Source organism: Ptychodera flava, chromosome 20, assembly GCF_041260155.1.
Source record: "Ptychodera flava strain L36383 chromosome 20, AS_Pfla_20210202, whole genome shotgun sequence".
In the NCBI taxonomy this organism is placed as follows: Eukaryota; Metazoa; Hemichordata; class Enteropneusta; family Ptychoderidae; genus Ptychodera; species Ptychodera flava.
Window position 1 is genome coordinate 37,546,584 of NC_091947.1, and position 17,793 is coordinate 37,564,376.

The 17,793-nt window shown below is 36.5% G+C and overlaps 1 protein-coding gene across 3 annotated transcripts in view; it reads left to right on the forward strand.

Moving 5' to 3' along the window:
- The first annotated feature begins 1,103 nt into the window (after positions 1 to 1,103).
- LOC139120870 (WD repeat-containing protein 11-like) overlaps positions 1,104 to 17,793 on the forward strand; it is a 190,321-nt gene continuing 173,631 nt past the window's right edge. For all 3 annotated transcript variants that reach the window (XR_011549158.1, XM_070685493.1, XM_070685494.1), the window contains exons 1-2: positions 1,104 to 1,309; positions 14,494 to 14,563. Coding sequence is in view for 2 of the 3 variants with exons in the window: in XM_070685493.1 (XP_070541594.1) it covers positions 1,206 to 1,309; positions 14,494 to 14,563 (174 nt within the window). In the remaining variant the exon portion in view is untranslated. The remainder of the gene's footprint in view (positions 1,310 to 14,493; positions 14,564 to 17,793) is intronic.

The window sequence follows — 17,793 nt, forward strand, 5'->3', positions numbered from 1 at the left end:
CAGAGCTCTGAAAGCAAAATTTAAGATCAGACAACTATTAAGATCAGAAAATATTCTTCCAGTACGAACATTTTTAAAACTCTTTGAAGCAGTTATTCAGCCAATTTTACTTTATTGTGCAGAAATATGGGGTCCACAGGTGATAAACTTTAGAAGCTTTAAACTTAAACTCTAGTGTTGAAAAGACACAAACAAAATTTTTGAAGTCAGTCCTGCAGGTCCACTGCAAAACAACTAACATTGCTGTCTTGTTGGAAGTGGGTTGTTTACCATTGCAAGCTAAAATCCCACTTTCTATGTTAAAATATTGGGGGAAAATTTTTTCAAGTCCTGTTGGCTTTGAAAAAATTTGGAAAAATCAACATGCAGACAAAACAGATTTAAAAAACCTAGGTTTCAAAATAGAAGAACATTTTAGACACAAAATACATAATGTATTATTTAATGATAATAAACAGGGCAATATGAAAAATAAATTAAGGACATACCGCTTATTCAAAACACACCAACATTATGAAACTTACTTAGATATTGTGAAAAATCCATGCACAAGGGCTTCTCTAACACAATTTAGACTAAGTGCACATCAACTTAACATAGAAACAGGTATATAGACATCGTAAAATGGGAATAGAAAAACGTCTCTGCCCATGTTGCAAGAGTAACAAAATAGAAGATGAAATACACTTTTTACTCTTATGCCCATTATATAACAAAGAAAGAATACAAAATCCTGCGTTTAAAAGACAAGAAACAAAGTTTGACTGATACATTTATTGAAATAATGACAAACAATAACACAGCTGTTTCTTTGTCAAAATTTATTTATTGTTGTTTTGAATAGAGAAAATTTTATATTATTTCTAAGTGAATTTGGAAGTTTTTCTCTTTCTTTCTGACTTGTTCAACTTGAAGTTGAATATCTTTATTGTATGTGCTAATATGCCAGAATGGCATACAGTTCAATAAAGATCAATTCTATTCTATTCTATTCCTTACCGCTTGCTGCGCTAGAGCGCAGCCAGCGGTAGAAATGGGGCAGGGAACCAGACTGAAGTGAAGTCTCGAAATCCGAAATGAATCCAAGTTGAAGCTAAGTACGCGTACACAAGATCCAGGTCAACCGGCCTCACTACGTGGAGGAGGTGTGACGCTACCACAGAAACCTTTCCAGAATTTCGGAGCCATTTTATACGATTCACAAGATGTCTACAAGTCATGAGTTGCAAAAGCATCTTCTTAATCTGAAATTGTCGAATAAGACCTTAACAGGCGTTCTCCACAACAATAATAAGGGCGCCTCAGACTGGTAAGCTTAAGCTAGTTATGATTGATATCATTAATAATCTCATGTATCTTTTCCTTGTCCGTCAGCATTTTATTACTCTGTAGACCCTCCTTTTTGGAGCTCTATGGTGCATTTGGTGAGCGGCCCCTCGTTCAACGATATTCAGGGAAATTACTGTTAGTATTTTAGTCAGGGACTGGGCACAAATTGCAGAGAGTGGAGACGACTGAGTCAAAACCACTGACCCTTGACCCATTCTTGCACTAAAATCAATGATCCTGAGCATAACTATTCCTCTGTCTGTCTGTCTGTGTCTCTATCCTCTCTCTCTCTCTCTCTCTCTCTCTCTCTCTCTCTCTCTCTCCTATCCATGTAGCAAGACACATCCTGACCAATGATTTTTCCTTGAAAACTAAAACAAAATACAACACTAACGCAAATTAAAAATGTTACATTATACACAAACATGGAGTTCATGCAATAAACAGTCTATCACTTGCTCTGCAGCAGCAGTAATCAATGCAATCATACTGATCTTCATTTTAGAACAGTTAAGGGACTGGTCAGTTTCTTCGGCCTGGGGGGGGGGTGTCACCCTGTTTTTGACTTTGGTGATAGGGGGATCACAATGTTTGTGAAATACCCAATAGGGGGGTCAGTGTGTTTTTGAATTTCGACACAGGCTCATCATTGCCTAAAATGCATTGTGTCAGCCACAAATTTCATCATTCAGTTGCATTCTTCGGCGCGCCCTTCAGGTGCGTAACTTTAGTAATCAGACATATTTTTCAGCACACCTGTATCAGGCATACATATATCAGAGATATCTGTATGTTCAATATTTTTCAGCATGCTCTTCGAGCGCATTACTTTAATATATCAGACATTTTTCAGCACGCCCTTCCTGTGCATGACTTTAATAGACAAGACATATATATCATAGATATCAGGATGTTTCATATTTTTCTCCGCGCCCTTCGGGCGCCATACTTTAATAAATCAGACATATATGCCAGAGATATCTTGATGTTTGCGAAGTGAAAGTGTACCGTTATGAAATCTGCATTTCATATGAAAAGCATGACAAATTCCTGATATTTCTGTTCCCTCTATGAGAATTCAGTATGAGAAAGCAACATGCACAAATATTTCACAATATATATATTTGATACAGTGACTTATTTTAGAGATAGAAAAATGACAAGATATCTTTCGTTCCCAATGATGCAACTGTTTTCCTTTGTGTCTCAGGTTTTCTTTAAAATGATGCTTTTTTATGACCAAAATAACAGTTAAAAAGGCAGTTTTTGTCATTATTAGCTGTGCTTTTATGGTTTCAATGTTACAAGAAAAGGTCATCTCAGACACTGCACACATCAGATTTGGCTAAAATGCCTCTCGATGGCTCCTTAGGAGATTTAATTGGATCGCTGGCAAGTCTTAACACCCATCAAAGTTTTTGATTTACTGCTTTTTCCTCTTTGATATTAATGATTGACATCCATTTCTGTACTACAGTTCAGGACATCTGGTTAAGCATAGAAAGTATGAAATACATTCACAGCTCATTCAAAATGTACTGTATTCAAACTTTAAGATTGACACTTTGAAATTCCTATCTTACAACTGACATGTCAACAATTTCATTTAAACACAAAATGACTGTCAAAATATAAATATATGTAAATATATATATATATATATATATATATATATATATATATATATATATATATATATATATGTCAACAATTTCATTTAAACACAAAATGACTCAAAATATAAATGTATGTAATATATATATATATATATATATATATATATATATATATATATATATATATATATATATATATATATATATATATATATATATATTAAAATTTATGTCCACCTTTTGTTTTACAGTTGTCGCCTGCGAGGGGGGTGTCACCCTGTTTTCGAAATTTGGAATAGGGGGGTCACCCTGTGTTCAAAATTTGGAATAGGGGGGTCAGCAACTTTTGACGTCGGCAAAAAATAATCCCCCCCCCTCCCCCCCCGGGGCCGAAGAAACTGACCAGTCCCTAAGTTCACAGACATGCATATTAGTTCTTGAATGAGACTAGCTAGCACATCTTGAAAGTGGGGATCCTTCAAAAAGCACTCTCAAGAATGACAATGATTGGTAAAAAATTTGTGATACATTTGCAAGATAACTTGTCCCTTCATAATTAAACCAAGTCAGAAAAAGTCAGATGAATTACATTGTACATATGCAAGCATGCAAATGTGAACTTTTCGGGGGAGGTGAGTTCAGTTTGCAAATAATGGTCATCTTGTTCATGTATGACTTTGTGGCAATCTGTATACAATGGGGTTTGTGATTGTCAATGTCAGATCTGCATGTAATAGCTGGTCAGACACTGGTACTTTGGGTGACCTCAGTAAGGTTTGTGCAAACTGTGGTGAAATATGCAAATTTGTGTTTTTAAAGGGACAAAGTTGGCCTTTTTTCATGAATTTTGTTTGATACTTATATTGTTTGACATGTTGAAAGATAATGAATGGGTGACCATACATATATTCTACCCCGGTTTTAAACAAATTAAATGAAACCATGGCGAAAATGAATTAATGGTCATGACCATTTAATCATTTTCGCCATGGTTTCATGTATCGTGTCTAAAACCGGGGTCGAATATATGCATGGACACCCATTCATTCACTATCTTTCAACATGTCAAACAATACAAGTAGTATCTCGTATCAAACAAAATTCATGAAAAGTGGCTGACTTTGTCTCTTTAAGGCAATTTTGTCATTTTGGTCAATAACAAAACTGCAGGTCAGACAGCTTTGATATTTGGGATATAGGTCCCTAGAGATAACTTATTTCAGATTTCTTCAAATTGTGAATCAATATGCAACTTTGTATTTTTAAGGCAATTTCTGTCATTTTTGGTCGCAGAATTGTGCATTTTTGGTCACAAATTTATTTCACAAAAACTGCTTGTCTGACAGCTTTGATATTGTTCATGGGAATCATCACAATGTCATATATTCACATTATGATGAAATCTAAAATTTTGTATTTTTCGGCCAATTTTTAGTCCCCACGGACACTGTCCGGGGAGACATAGGTTTGGTCATGTCCGTGCATGCGTGCGTGCGTGCGTGCATGCGTTCACGCAGATATCTCAGAGATGCCTGGAGCGATTTCATTCAAACTTGGTACATAGATTACTTCATATGTCATACATATGCACGTCGATTTGTTATTTGATAAAATTCAATATGGCCGCCAGACGGCCATTTTATTACGATTTTTTCATGTACAAAGCCATAACTCAGGCATATCTCAACCGATTTTATTCAAAGCTGGTACAAGGACATTGACCTATGTCATACATATGCATGTCTATTTGTTTTGTGATACGGTCCATTATGGCCGTCAGGCGGCCATTTTATTACAATTTTTTCATGTACAGAGCCATAACTCAGGCATATCTCAACCGATTTTATTCAAAGTTGGTACAAGGACATTGACCTATGTCATACATATGCACGTTGATCTGTTTTGTGATACAATTCAATATGGCCGCCAGGCGGCCATTTTGTTATGATTTTTTCATGTACAGAGCCATAACTCAGACATGTTTCAACCGATTTTATTCAAAGTTGGTACAAGGACATTGACTAATGTCATAGACGTGCACATCAATTTGTTTTGTGATACGATCCAATATGGTCGCCAGGCAGCCATTCTGTTACGATTTTTTCATGTACAGAGCCATAACTCAGGCATATCTCAGCCGACTTTATTCGAACTTGGTACAAGGACATTGACCTATGTCATACATATGTGACAGTCACCAGTAGAAATCAAATGTTATGTCACTTTTATCAAAATAGAGTTTTTAACACAAATGAAAGAACACTAACCAAATATTGTTTGTGCAAAGTTTCACAGTTTTATTTCATTAACTTCATGTAAAATTTGCCTTTGAAAAAGCCATACAGAAGCACTTACATTCACATCACTACACTGTACAGTACCGGTACATCTTCAGCCACACATTCTGCACTGAGAGACATGTAAATTGATTGGCAATAGCAAAGTTGCATACAGTTATAGAATTACTATCACACGAAGAATGTTTTACTTGTACTGACATGAAATAAGATTCATGGATTTCTATTTAAAATTGGTTTCCATGGTAACGATTTTCAGATGGGAATAAGAAAAGAGTTGATGTACGAGTATTAAGCATGTGTGGAATTTACCCCTTCTCATAGGATTACATTTAGAATTGCTGGTTTACATGAACTTGAACTATTGTCATTTTCATGAAAATTTGCAGAAAAGGTCAGTCAAAAGAAATAAATAATAGTGATAAAATAAAATTGCATGGTCATCGCACTTAAGCTTGAGATAAACAGCATTAAATGATTTTGTCCATAGAAAAAGTATGGGTGAAAAAATCACTCAGCATTTTTTCTCATAAATGTTGAAATTCATGGTCTTGTATCTCACAAACGAGTGCAATGACCCTCATATATTATTACGCATTTTAATAATACTTTCAAAGAAGAATCCGAAACACAAAAATTTAGAGAAATGACAACACTTTCAATTTTACCGGTCGTATATTCTTCAGAGACTTCTTTGAGATTTCACAATGGAAACTAATTTTCCACAACAGTACATATGGCATTGCAGCAAAAACAGCCTTGAAAATTAAATAATTATGTACCACTGTCATGGGTTCAGGTTAAAACATACAATGCTTTATTATTACTAGTGGACAAACTTTTCAACTGAGCTTCATGACAATTTTAAATTTCCATGGAAACCAATTTTCTGCAACATCATCCGTGAAGCAAATACAGACATGGGTTCAGGTCAAAATGTCCAATGCTTTCATATCATTATCACAAGTCCACATGTGAAAAAGACAGTCACTGTATACATCCCATATCAGTAGACAAACTTACAACTTATCTCGATTAATTTTACATTTCCATGGAAACAATTGTTCATTTCCATGGAAACTATTTTACTGCAACAGTATCCGTAGAGCGATTACAGACATGGGTTCAGGTCAAAATGTCCAATGGTTTCATATCATTATCACAAGTCCACATGTGAAGAAAGACAGTCACTGTATACATCCCATGCTAGTGGATAAACTTTTCAATTGAGCTCTATAATAATTTTACATTTCCATGGAAACTATTTTTTCTGCAATCTATGGAGTGAACACAGACATGGGTTCAGGTCAAAATGTCCAATGGTTTCATATAATTATCACAAGTCCACTTGAGAAGAAAGACAGTCACTTTATATATTCCATAAAAGTGAGCAAAGTCAGTGTCACTATGCACATATTACACTGGTCTGCTGGTAGAAATGGCAGTCTTCTGTCTTCGGGTATCCATCTGTTGTACATGGTGATCAGATGTTGTCTCTTTGCTGTGGAGATAATATGAGGTTGACGGTATGCTACAGGTACACCATCTGCACTGGGGTCAATTACCTGGGAGAAAATATAAATGAAATATTATAAACAAAGTTGCCTGTTAATTTCATTTTCATAATATAAGAGGAAAATAATCAACACACAGACATGTACACTAAACATGTTTAAAGTAAGGGTTTTTTAACAACTCCACAGATTCAATGGTATAATATCAAAAAACCTGACACAATTTACCAAATACACGAGCAAAGACATGATCAAATATGTCAGATTATCTAGCCATGCAGAGCATATCGTCTCATTAACAGTGAATAAATTGTTTTGTACAAACTGAATAACATAAAAATACCGTCAATGAGACGGAGACGCTCACATTATTTTTGCAGGATGGGGTTTAATACTATTATATATCAGAAAAAAAAAATTAGATACAAAATCCAGATACTTCTACGTGACAAATTTGATCAGTACTTCAAAAGATATACCTGTATTAAAGCATTGTCTAAGTTATGCTAAATTTTGCTTGTTGTCAACTGACCTGTACCAGCTTATGGCTGCATATTTCAGAAATTTAAGAGTAGTGCAGTATACTTACTATTTGAGGACTCTGCTGCCAATCTCCATCCCAGCACAGTGTTCTGACTTCGCATCTCACACTATTTGGTTGTCTGCAAGCTCTGATGTCATGCAACTGCTGGATACCAGGTAAGTCAGATACTTTGCTGTTATAACATCTCTCCATTCACTAATGTCATCTGCCCTGACAGGATATTTGCATTGCCATACATTCCGCTATGTCTAGAAGTTCCGGCATGGTAAATACATCACTCACACGGTAAGTATGGGCAATACCGGCAAAAACCCAGTCTGGAATAAACTTTGTGTGTGGCCCGGTAGCATGAAGGAGGCTCTACAGGAGTTAAACCTTGATGTCATCTCTTGTAACCATCCACTGAGATATTTGTTTTTGTTGATAGCTGCATTATCCATGAAAACTTGGACATCTCCTACCCAGTCTGGTACTTTAGTATTGATATGCCTGGTAAGTAGTGACAGAGTGTGGTCTGCACATTTTGGTCCAAGTCTCTCATCAAACAGGAAAATATGGGCCTGTCCAGTACAGTGATCAACGATACAACAAATGTCAACATTCAGTTTCATTTTGTAGTAGGTACTTGCTGGTTGAGCTGATCTACCCCAGTATGGTATCTGTTTAGTCATTTGATAATCGAGGGACAACACAGCAACAAAACTGTCTTTAAGATCATCAAGTTCGGCCCTCTCATCATCTGACAAATTGTCTTTATCTTCAAGCTGCCTTATTCTTTTACCTTGAGTGTAGCATTTGTTTACAGTGTCTTTGTAGTATCTGTATCCTTGCTGAGCCTGTTCTTTGTGTTTCTGTAATTCTTCTTCCACTGATTTCTTGTTATTTTCAAGTTTAGTCATTTCTTCTTCATCGGCATTTCCAGACTGAGTTTTTCTTCTCATGATGGCTGTAGTTGAGGAGATCCTTTGAAGCAATTCCTTGCAAGTATCACAGTAATCAGTTTGATGTGGCATAATCCCATGTTTTGGTCTGTGTCCATCTAGCCATCTTTTTGCAGAAGAGTTACTACATGTTGACTTGCCTTGTTCATTTTGTGTACGGTTAAACTCACCAACAACTGATGATTTCATTTTAATGTCAAATTACTTTCATCAGGCTTTGGAGTATTAATCCTACTAAATTTGGGTGTGAAAAAGTACTGAACCAATGATGAATTAGATCTGCCATTGTGTTGACTGTTCATGTCAACAAAGCTTAGAAACTGTTCTTGTAGATCTGTCTTTGCGTGATTACTTGGTTTTCCAACCAGGCCATGTTGTGGTTTCTCTGCAACGACTTCCACTCTTTCATTTTCACCGACAGTGGACCACCACTGATGAAAGGTTTCTTGGACTGCACGTGGCATTATGACATTCTTTTCAAGTCTCTGATTGACAACTTCTTGCTTGGTGATTATTTTTGTGGGTTCCTGCTGTAGATTTCTTTTAACTTCTCGTAACTTTGCTAATCTTTCAGAACCTACTCCTAAACCTTGAACTATGCATGGTTGACAAAACTGATAATTCCCAAGTACATCAAACACATTTTCGAGGAGCCAGTCATTTTCTTTGCTGATGTTTCGATGATGCTTTTGTCTCTTCTTGGGATGTGGGTAACATGCTCGGCGTTTAAGGAGTTGATCAGCAGGATGTATAATGGATGTGAAACTCTCCTTAGCACTGTTGAGAATGGGGGAACACTTACTACATGGATATCTTGGAGCCTTTTCATTTCTGTCAAGTTCTTGTAAATGTCTGGAAAGCTGTGGTTTTAACATGTATGCCCCTCTTGCAAATCCTTCCAAATAATTTTCTAACTGATTCTCACTTCTGATTTCTCTTGCAGATGGAGAAAAGTCTGAATCTTGTGAACTCTTGTAGCTGGAGCACTGGGATTCCTCTTGTGACATACTGAAATATAAGAACAAAATAAAATCAATTTTTTTCAGCTGTCTTGGAAATATCAAACTGACAAATAAAGTATGCAATGATTAGCTGCCTAGGTTGATCAGTTCCTTAGCTAGTGTTGGTTCAGTTAGTTGACATCTCTTCAAATAAACATTATGTACAGTGAGAGCTTCAATCACTAGATGATACCTGTTACAGACATGCTAATCTGGAATTGTGTCCAATTTGACTCTGTGTGATATAAGTATTGTCCGGGTGTATAAATCTGTTTACCAAATGTCTGGCATCATTCAATATACCACACCAATCTCCTGAATGAAATTACACTGCTGAAGTGTAAACATCAAGTAAAAGGTTCTGTGCTTGCACCTGTCATTGTGTTTGGAACCATGATCCAAAGATGCATTGGATTAACACACACAGTACAAATAATATTTATGGCCCTGATATGCATTTTGGAGCCCAAGGTGTATGGCAGGCCATTCCGGGTCCGTGTTAACTCACAATTATGATAATACTAAATACTACAGATATGTGGAGGAGATACACAGCATAACACCAGATACCAAGTGCAAAGGTCTTTTCTTTTGGCAGCATAACCTTTTCAGTGTGGCTCATATTGGAAATATTTGCTAAAAATGGTCTGCTATGTCAAAAATAACTTGAAATATATTTTCTACATCATATTTTATACCATCTGACAGGAAATTCTGGTGTATATAATCAACAATGCAGACCTTTGTGACATGATATTTATATACAACAACGACACTTACTTTAAATGTGGACAGCAAGGACTTTAGGCAGCTATGGAAAACTATGTTGGCATCAGAACAATTAATTTCAATTTATACACATGGCACTTGAACCTGAAAGAATGAAAAGAAAATTGATTAGTAAATAACAATAAGTTTTTAGGATTTAAGAACAGTCAAAGGTTTTGCAATCAAATCTTAATGAGAATTTTTCTACGCAAAATAGGTAGGTGTAGCCTGCTAGCATGCTACAACTGTCAAGATTGAACATAAGTGACAGGGTAATTGTACAGTAATTCAGCTAGCTATCAAATTACTGTTGTAAGTCCAAGCTGGGCATAAATGTTCTAGAATTCAATCTTGAACAAGGTTTTCTGACAGTAAAAAAAGGAACATGACCAAAATCTACTAAATATCTGCATTATCCACAGAAATCTGAACACATGCTCTACCACAACAGAACTTACCTGCATGCCAGTTATCAAAACAAACAGTGACATAATTGATTTTACATTTTTAGTGTTTCAAAATCTTTCTATTATTTTAGTTCACTTTCTGATCAAGTCGCTTTTTATGAATTACTGCAAACAACATACAAATAAACCCAGGCCATCTTTATGAACTGAGAGTGCCAAGGCAATATAAACAGATTTTTTTAAGTCTGAATAATGAGCAGTAGGCTACTACTACTAGTTGAAACAAACTCTAGCCCCCATAATATTATCAGCTGTACAAACACAGACAAGTATACTCACGTTTTAGACTGCAGTGATGGGTCTGTTGAAACACGTCAGCATCATTTTGACAACACAAACTGCAAGCTGGTCTGTTATACTCTCGGACTGGATCATCCCATGGCAACCATTATCTACCCTGAAAGAAAACACATGCTAACGTAACGAAAACACATAGTGATACAAATTATCGAAAATAAATTGGGTCGACACGCATCGAATGTCAATCATCCAAGCGAGTAGTCAATGGGGCGCCATGCGCGAGTCGGCATGTCGTCAAAATGAAGTGAAATCAGTCTATTTTCAAAGTTATGAATTTCATAGCTAGGTATGCGACAGACTGAGAAAATAATTCATAACGATAGCAGCCTAAACAAGCCTTCAACCGGTTTTAAACATGATTTAGGACGTCTTCACATATTACACAAAAAATCCGAGCCGAGCGAATGTGTTCAATATTGCTGTCACCTTCCTTTGTTTTGAACATGTGGGTTCGATAGCTATATGACCATGATGCGAAAACTCAGACTAATCTCGCTCATTTTCTTCTTGAAGTCAACAACATTGAATTTGTGTTCCGCAAGAGACATGATTACATGTGTTTGACGGCGACTGTTCTTGGAAAGTGGATCGGCTGTCACAAAATCAATACGTGAATCGAACATATCGAGAACGTGTTTCAGCAAAGGCTAGCTGAATTTCACCCGGTCTTGTTTTCATTTTATTGTTGGCGGTTGCAAATTACTATTAGCTGATTAAATATACGTACCTACTCAGCCTTCACTAAGGAAGAGCCATCCATGCCATAACTTCCATAAGGCCATGCCATTCCAATTCCGTACATGTCCAATGACTCGAGGTCTATGAAGGTTGACATCATGTAAAACTTCCGGGGCACATAATGAATGACCTGAACTACGACCTCTGCTTGTTTCAACTACGTGCAATGCGGAACTTCTCCTTTACTTTCCATATTTTATTAACGTTCAAAACATACTAATGCTACATTTTTTGACATTTTTGAAATTATGTCAACAACGGAAGCAAGGACTACTTGCGATTTGATCATCTACCATCCCAGCGTAGCTAGACATGTGCTTACGTACAGCGTACACGCGTAGGTACGCATACGAATGTCAGTGCGCTCTATCTCCGTTTGGAACAAGTGACATAATATTTCGATTTCTACTGGTGACTGTCATACATATACACATTGATTTGTTTTGTGATACGATCCAATATGGCCGCTGTGTGGCCATTTTGATACGTTTTTTTCATGTCTGGAACCACAACTCAGACATGTATCAAGCAAATTTATTCAAAGTTGGTACAAGGAGATTGACTTATGTCATACATATGCACGTCAATTTGTTTTGTGATACGATCCAATATGGCTGCCGTGTGGCCATTTTGTTATGATTTTTTCATGTACAGGGCCATAACTCAGGCACATCTCAACTGATTTTATTCAAAGTTGGTACAAGGACATTAACCTATGTCATACATATGTACGTCAATTTATTTCATGATATGATCCAATGGCTGCATGGCAGCCAATTTGTTACATTTTTTCATGTCCTTAGCCAAAACTCGGGCACGTCTCAACCGATTTTATTCAACGATTTTATTAAAACTTAGTACAAGGACATCACAGACCTAATTAATGAAGAGGACTCTATCCTCTCTGAGTAATCAAAGTACCCATTAACAAGTGGGGACTGTGTCATCAACGATGACCTGTAGTGTTGGTCAAAAAATTTGTTTAACTCTAAAAACACGTCTGTTAACTTTGATATTTGGTATACAGTTTCCTAGAGTTATCTTATTTACAGATGAACTAACTGTGATATATTGAAATTATGATGAAAACTGCAATTTTGTATTTTTGGGGCAATTTTTGCCATTTTTGGTCAAAAAAGTTGTTTCTCAAAAAAACTTTGTCTGACAGCTTTGATATTTGATATACAGGTTCCTAGGGTTATCTTCTTTATGACATATATAAAAAATGATGAAATCTACAATTTTGTAGTTTTTTGGCAATTTTTGCCATTTTTGGTCAAAAAATGTATTCCTCAAAAAGTGCTTGTCCGATAGCTTTGTTGACTATTTTCATGTCTACGGCCCTAACTCAGACATTGCTAAACTGATTTCTTTAAAACTTGGCACTAGGACAACTCACTATGTCTTACAGATGCATGTTAAAATATTTTATGATACAATCCTATTAAGCAGGACAATTTCTCAGAATTTTCGGATGAATCTTCCCCAATCTGTATAGGAGTCCGAATCCATTTTGAGTTCATAAATCAATTGCATTATGTAAGACCTGCGTCTAATTTTAACAGAATTAGTAAGATAGTTAAAGTCTGCAGCAAAATTATCGGAGAACAACAAGTGGGATCCACTGACTTGTACGAGAAACATGTTTTACGTAAAGGAAAGTCCATCATACATTCCATTTGGTTGCTGTTTCAGAGTACCGGCTTTTAAAACCAATAGAACTAAAAACTTTTATATCTACAGAGCTATTGGACAACTGAACAGATTGAACTAGTTTTTAAATATATTCCTTTTTATTATCTCTCTGTGATTTTTACTTATTGGATGTGTTGTTTGGTATTTTAACCATTTTGTGTTTTTATTAGATTGTCATGTTTTATGATTGATGTATTGTGTTTGTCACTGCTGCTATGTCAATTGCCCAGAATAAAAATTTATTGATTATTGATTGATTGATTGATATCCATGTACTTTAATGCGATTGTTTTTAGTCCCCCTCAGGTTGTTTATTTGTTGATTTCACTGTTTAACGTCTTGTCTCTTTCTTTGTCTTTATTTATTTGACAAACACACATATGCTTATGTGCATGTATGTTGGTTATATTCGGGTCACATCTAGTTCTTTTAATATACATACGTACATATATATATATATATATATATATATATATATATATATATATATATATATATATATATATATATATATATATATATATATATATATATATATATTTGATGGCCGGTCTACTCACCTCATTCATGGTCATGCATGAAAAAAACGTACCATATACAAAACTTGTAGCATATGGTACAGTGTTTCATCCAGGGTGACATCAACAGGGGGGCATTTTCCCCCTTTACCAGAAAATTTAGGGGTGATTTCACCAGTTCATGTGTTCTACTTGTATCTCTTAGGTGTGAATGGCACCATATCATGGGGGGCTGGTCCCCCCTTGAAAAATTACTAGGGGGTAGGGGGTGCCAACATGTCAACAGAGGGGGAATCCCTCTGTCCCCCTCTCTAGATGAAACACTGATGGTATGCTAAAGAAAGTAGGATGAACCAAGAAATTTCCCTACTATCGTTTCATTCACCTGCAAACGATATCTTTGTTTTCATTCCTGTTCATTCTTCCGCAAATATTGTTTTTGAATTTAGTGGGCATCATTGTTTGAAGTGATGCCTGGCCAGCAATAGTTCCGATAACTGATGCCTGATAACGTTGTTTACATATATATATGGATCTGGACAAAAATAACGCATCCCACATGACTATCGTTTGATGAATCAGAACATAGACTGTAGATGAGGTGTGTTATAATAAACTATGCATAACCAGGCCAGCCTGTGATTGATGTTTAGGTACACATAAATTAAAATAAAATGATTTCTAAATTTTCCCTTGAATAAACATTTAGGTTTGACTAATGAAAATGATAGACACAATGTACTTCATTCTTCTTGATGATTGTAGGGGATGGCAAGGATTGCTTGCATATGGTTGTCAAACATCAGTTGTTATTGTTGATGCAAGAACTGTTCAGGTAAGGAAACATATAAATACCAGTATTACAAAAGGCCATTGCCTTATTATTGAAATGCACAAGCAAAATTGGGAAAACCCTATTTTATTGAAATGTACCTGTGGGCAAAATGGGAAACCCCATTTTATTGAAATGTACAAATGGGGAAAAATATTGTCAATGGTAGACTTAGCAAAAATTGCTGCAATTCTCACTGACATAGTTCACTGATATTCCACAAGCTCTTTGGGTACATGCAACTGTCTCTAACCACCCATAGGCTAACCATTCCGCGAGACAGACATGTCTTCTGTAAGATAATTGAATAACAACACATGATTGTAAGGGTAAGATCACAATTTGTTGCCAGCCTAAGGGATGTTGCTCATGAGGTAAAATTAATGATGCTTGATCTGAAGGCGAGGGTATCATCAATATCCCTTTTCCTGCCAAGTTGGTGAAAATCCGCTTGAAATTCGGTGTAGCTAGAATCTGAGCAGCAGTGGCCTTTTTCCTGCCAAGTCGGTGGAAATCTGGCTACTTTTCGGTACCCATTTCCTGCGAAGTCGATGGCACTACGTGTAGCAAACCCTTGCGCACGCTCAGGGTCATTTGAGGACAGGTTTTGGGCGAGGCACGGCTATTGCTCTCGAAATGGGTTTACAGGAGTCGAATGACAGGGAAAGGTGCAGAAAGCTACCCGGCCAGTCCCCTACCCTGATGGGGGACTGGTTTTTTGCTCACGTGTTCACACACGTGAGCATATAGTCTACCGCTGTGTGTGTGTGTGTTTGTGTATATCTGTCTGTCTGTATACCCGATATCTCAAGAACTGCTGAAGGGATGTCAACCAAATTTGGCGCACTGCTTAAGGATCTAAATGGCAAGAACTGAAAAGGTTTTGGTGGGTGTGGCTTGGATATTAATGAAGTTATGAAAGTTTTAATTTTTCTGTTGCATGGTTGTCTGTGAGAAAGCTTTCGCTAACGCCGCGTATGGCAAGTGAAAACGATCGATTGACGAGATCGACTGTTTGAGGGCGCTGTGAAATTAGATATTCTAGGTTGGCTGGATAGTTCTGGGCACAGACACTGCACTCGTCATCATGAACGACTTTTCAACGTGAATTCACAAGGAAGCAAACGTTATTAAGTTGCTTCATAGAGTGTATAATCTGCAGGACCATCAGAGGAATTCAGGTAGGTGTTTATCTCTTTTTAAGATGAAGTTCGAAACTACTTGCGAGTGAGTGGAACAATATGGCAGATGGTTGGTGTGCAGCCGATCGACTCAGCTGGTGTGACGTGACGTATTCATCATGACAAACCGAAAATGATCGACGCGTATTGTGGTCCTCACGCAGACAATCTAAACAACGTCACCAGTTGTCTATTCTGTTATTCAGAGAAGAAGATTATGGCGGTTGATCACACGCAACAGTAAAATCCATTGTGAGTGTCGATAGTCTGTCCATGGAGGTATAACTTAGCGAGAAGGAACATGCACTGAAAATAAGCCAATTATTAAATGAGCATTGTATTTTGGACAGATAATCCCTTTACTTCCTTTCTTTTGGTGCCCTTGAACTGGTGCTTCCAGGCCGTAAGTTGACATAAATGTATACACCGTTAGAGTTCGATAAAATATGAAATAAATTTTACCACTATCGTTAATCGAATGCCCGCGCACAGATCAAAAATATGCCAATTACTCATGCGCAGTGTTTGGTTTTGCAAACAATGGGTCAATCAACGCAACGGAAGACCGGACTCAAGAGATGGGTAGTCGCGTGGTTGCCCTTCATTAAAACTCATTTGTTAGTCAGATTGATCATTATTTTTTAGGGGTTACCACAACTTCGCGCAGAATGCATCAACTTTCTTGAGTAACTATCAATGTGACTATCAATTTCACGATGAGTTTTAGGCGATGGACTGCACGAGATGCCTTAACTAGCTACGTCATCAATCTAGACTCCCAAGGTTACCATTTTGTGTATATGGAATCTTACCACAGAGACTACCTACTTTTGAGAATATGCGGTGCTGTATCAATGACACCTCACAAAATGACACATAAGACTTCAATTTACCTTCTCATGGTGGCGCAACATGTCTTTTTTTGAGATTGATTTGATTTTTGAAATTTGCAAAAGGTGGAAATAGGTGGAATGCTAAATCTAAAAACTGAAGACAGAAAATTCAGTAACATTTTTATTGCCAATTGTTGGGCAAAATTTCTTCCTTATTGAAACTTGTTATAGAGGTTCTAAGGGGTGAACATAAATCAGATTTGTTAAAATTTGGTTTAATATTTTATGGTATATTTCTTCCCTTTTTTGGTCTAAGAATTTTATAATCCCATAGCCTGATATTTTTATGACGTTCATGATGGGCTACATGACTCAAATTTGTTGCACTTATTAGAAAATAGTTCCGATCAAATGGGCGCAATACTGTCTTATTGGCGATATTTTTGATAGAGTGACATTTTGTCGGCATGCACTTTCTACTGGAACTTTTTTTAACTTTAACTTTTGCACATGCTGCTGCCACTCAAATCATATTTTTATTTTCTTATTTATTTTACAGATTACATCTACAAGACGAAGTCCTGCTACACTACCCAAGAGATTCATTTGGCCTTAAAAAGGCTTACTTTTGGCCGTTTGAAGGCTTACATTTGGCCGTTTGAAGGCTCACATTTGCACATTTGGCCATTAGAAGGCTCATATTTGGCCGTTGGAATGCTCACATTTGAACATTTGCTGATTACAAGGCTCACAGAACACTCAGACATTTGGCCGTTAGAAGGCTCACATTTCCCTATTTTAAGAATCACACTAGCTATCATAAGAATCAAATAAATATTTAAAAATTGGAAAATTTGAGTACTTGCTTTAATCTTACTGTGACTGCTACAAGATATATATAGACAAGATACAGAGATATAATTATTTATTCTTGGTGTTTTATCAAATAATACATCCTTGAGAAATACAAGGACAACTTGTATGTGTAGGAAATCTTGAGTGAAACAGATTGTATCTTTTGAAAACTACTTTAATAATCTGAAGGAATCTTATCACATCTGTAACAAGTTGAATACATCAATACAATGAGGGTAAAGAAATTAAGCACAAAGGCCAAAGAACCCATTCAATTTCCAGTATCCCTTGCGCTCCTCCCCTGAAAAAAAATTACGGCAACAATTCCACAAACATGTTTCATAAACATGTTTAAATTTAACCA